General features: G+C 33.2%; 1 protein-coding gene across 1 annotated transcript; it reads right to left on the bottom strand.

Annotated features, from left to right (window-relative positions):
• Positions 1–222: 222 nt before the first annotated feature.
• Positions 223–654, bottom strand: LOC102503343 (cytochrome c, somatic). Its single transcript, XM_006162931.2, has one exon. The coding sequence runs from the start codon at positions 652–654 to the stop codon at positions 340–342; it is 315 nt and encodes a 104-aa protein (XP_006162993.1). The 3' UTR covers positions 223–339.
• Positions 655–1,473: the final 819 nt, after the last annotated feature.

The following is a 1,473-nucleotide window of genomic DNA, read 5'->3' as shown; positions in this document are numbered from 1 at the left end:
GCCTAAATAAAACTAATCTCCAGTAGGCTTTGAGATGGCATTCACCATCTTTGTAGAAATATGAGCATCACTAATGAATTACTAAATATATCTTTAGAAAGGGCAAAAATAGTGATAGCACTTACTGAACTGAAATTACTATCAACATTAAAAAAACAGAAACAAAAACAATATTAATTTAATCACAAGCCAGTCTTATTTAAATCAGGATTGTCCAACAAAAGTAACCTGTCAGCCATTCCTGATCTGAGTTCTGGTGTAGGAGATCAATTAAAATATGGTACACATAAAAAGGGTGAGACATTTCTGTTTTATCATAAATAAGGCAGTGGCCACCTGTTACTCATTAGTAGCTTTTTTAAGATAAGCTATCAACTCTGCTCTTTCTGACTTCTTTTTAATGCCAGCGAAGATCATTTTTGTTCCAGGGATGTGCTTCTTGGGATTCTCCAAATCCTCCATCAGTGTATCTTCTCCCCAGGTAATGACTTTGCTCTTGTTGGCATCTGTGTAAGAGAATCCAGGGGCCTGACCTGTCTTCTGCCCAAATAGACCATGGAGATTTGGGCCAGTCTTGTGCTTGCCTCCCTTTTCCACGGTGTGGCACTGGGCACACTTCTGAACAAAAATCTTTCCTTTCTCAACATCACCCATTTTTAATTCTCTCTTTTGTCGCTTGGGAATATAGAGTAACCGCTCAGAAGTCAGACGACCCTCTCTGGTTTAAGATAACTTTAACAAGTCAAGAAAGATGTCTGTTACTTTACATCATACAGAATATCAGTGTTCAGGCAATAGCCTAAAATTCTTTGCCAGCATACAAGTTATTGAGGTTTAGTTTAAATTGATTTCGTTTTTACTGGTAGGTGTGGTTATCTTGGGAAGATTAATCTATGTATAAGAAATTTTAGTCTGATTTTCAGGTCAGCAACCATAGTTTTATGCCCTCTAGTGGTAGACTTGTGAATTTCATATTTTTCTGGTGGTTTAATTGCCATGGACAGAATTTTAGAGCAGAAAGGACCTAAGAATCACTGTATAAATGAAAGATTTAGCAAAGCTAGTGGATTTACTTAAGGTCACTAGTTAAAAACACAACTAATACATGTGTCATTTTTCTTAATCAATATAATGTTGTTTTCAAAATAGGACACAGTGAATATCTTTCAGAATTTCTTAGTTTGAAGATATCAGCCACAGGAATGTACTTATATTTATTTGTAATTATTGTTGATATCTTTTTCTTTTTTAAAAAGAATTATTTTATTGAACTTTATTTATTTTATTTATGTATTTATTTATTTTAATTGGACTAGGGGGGACAGAGTGAGAGAGAAAGAGGGAAAGTGAGAAAGCAAGTCATCAAGTCTGAGGATATTTTTATCTTTGTAACTCTGTACTTAATACATTTTTTTTTCTGGCTATTTTTAAAAAAGATTTATTTATTTATTTATTTATTTATTTATTTATTTT

The sequence above is a fragment of the Tupaia chinensis genome, unplaced genomic scaffold (assembly GCF_000334495.1).
Source record: "Tupaia chinensis unplaced genomic scaffold, TupChi_1.0 Scaffold141165_1, whole genome shotgun sequence".
In the NCBI taxonomy this organism is placed as follows: Eukaryota; Metazoa; Chordata; class Mammalia; order Scandentia; family Tupaiidae; genus Tupaia; species Tupaia belangeri.
The sequence above is the reverse complement of the archived record's forward strand: the minus strand, read 5'-3'. Positions and strand labels throughout refer to the sequence as shown.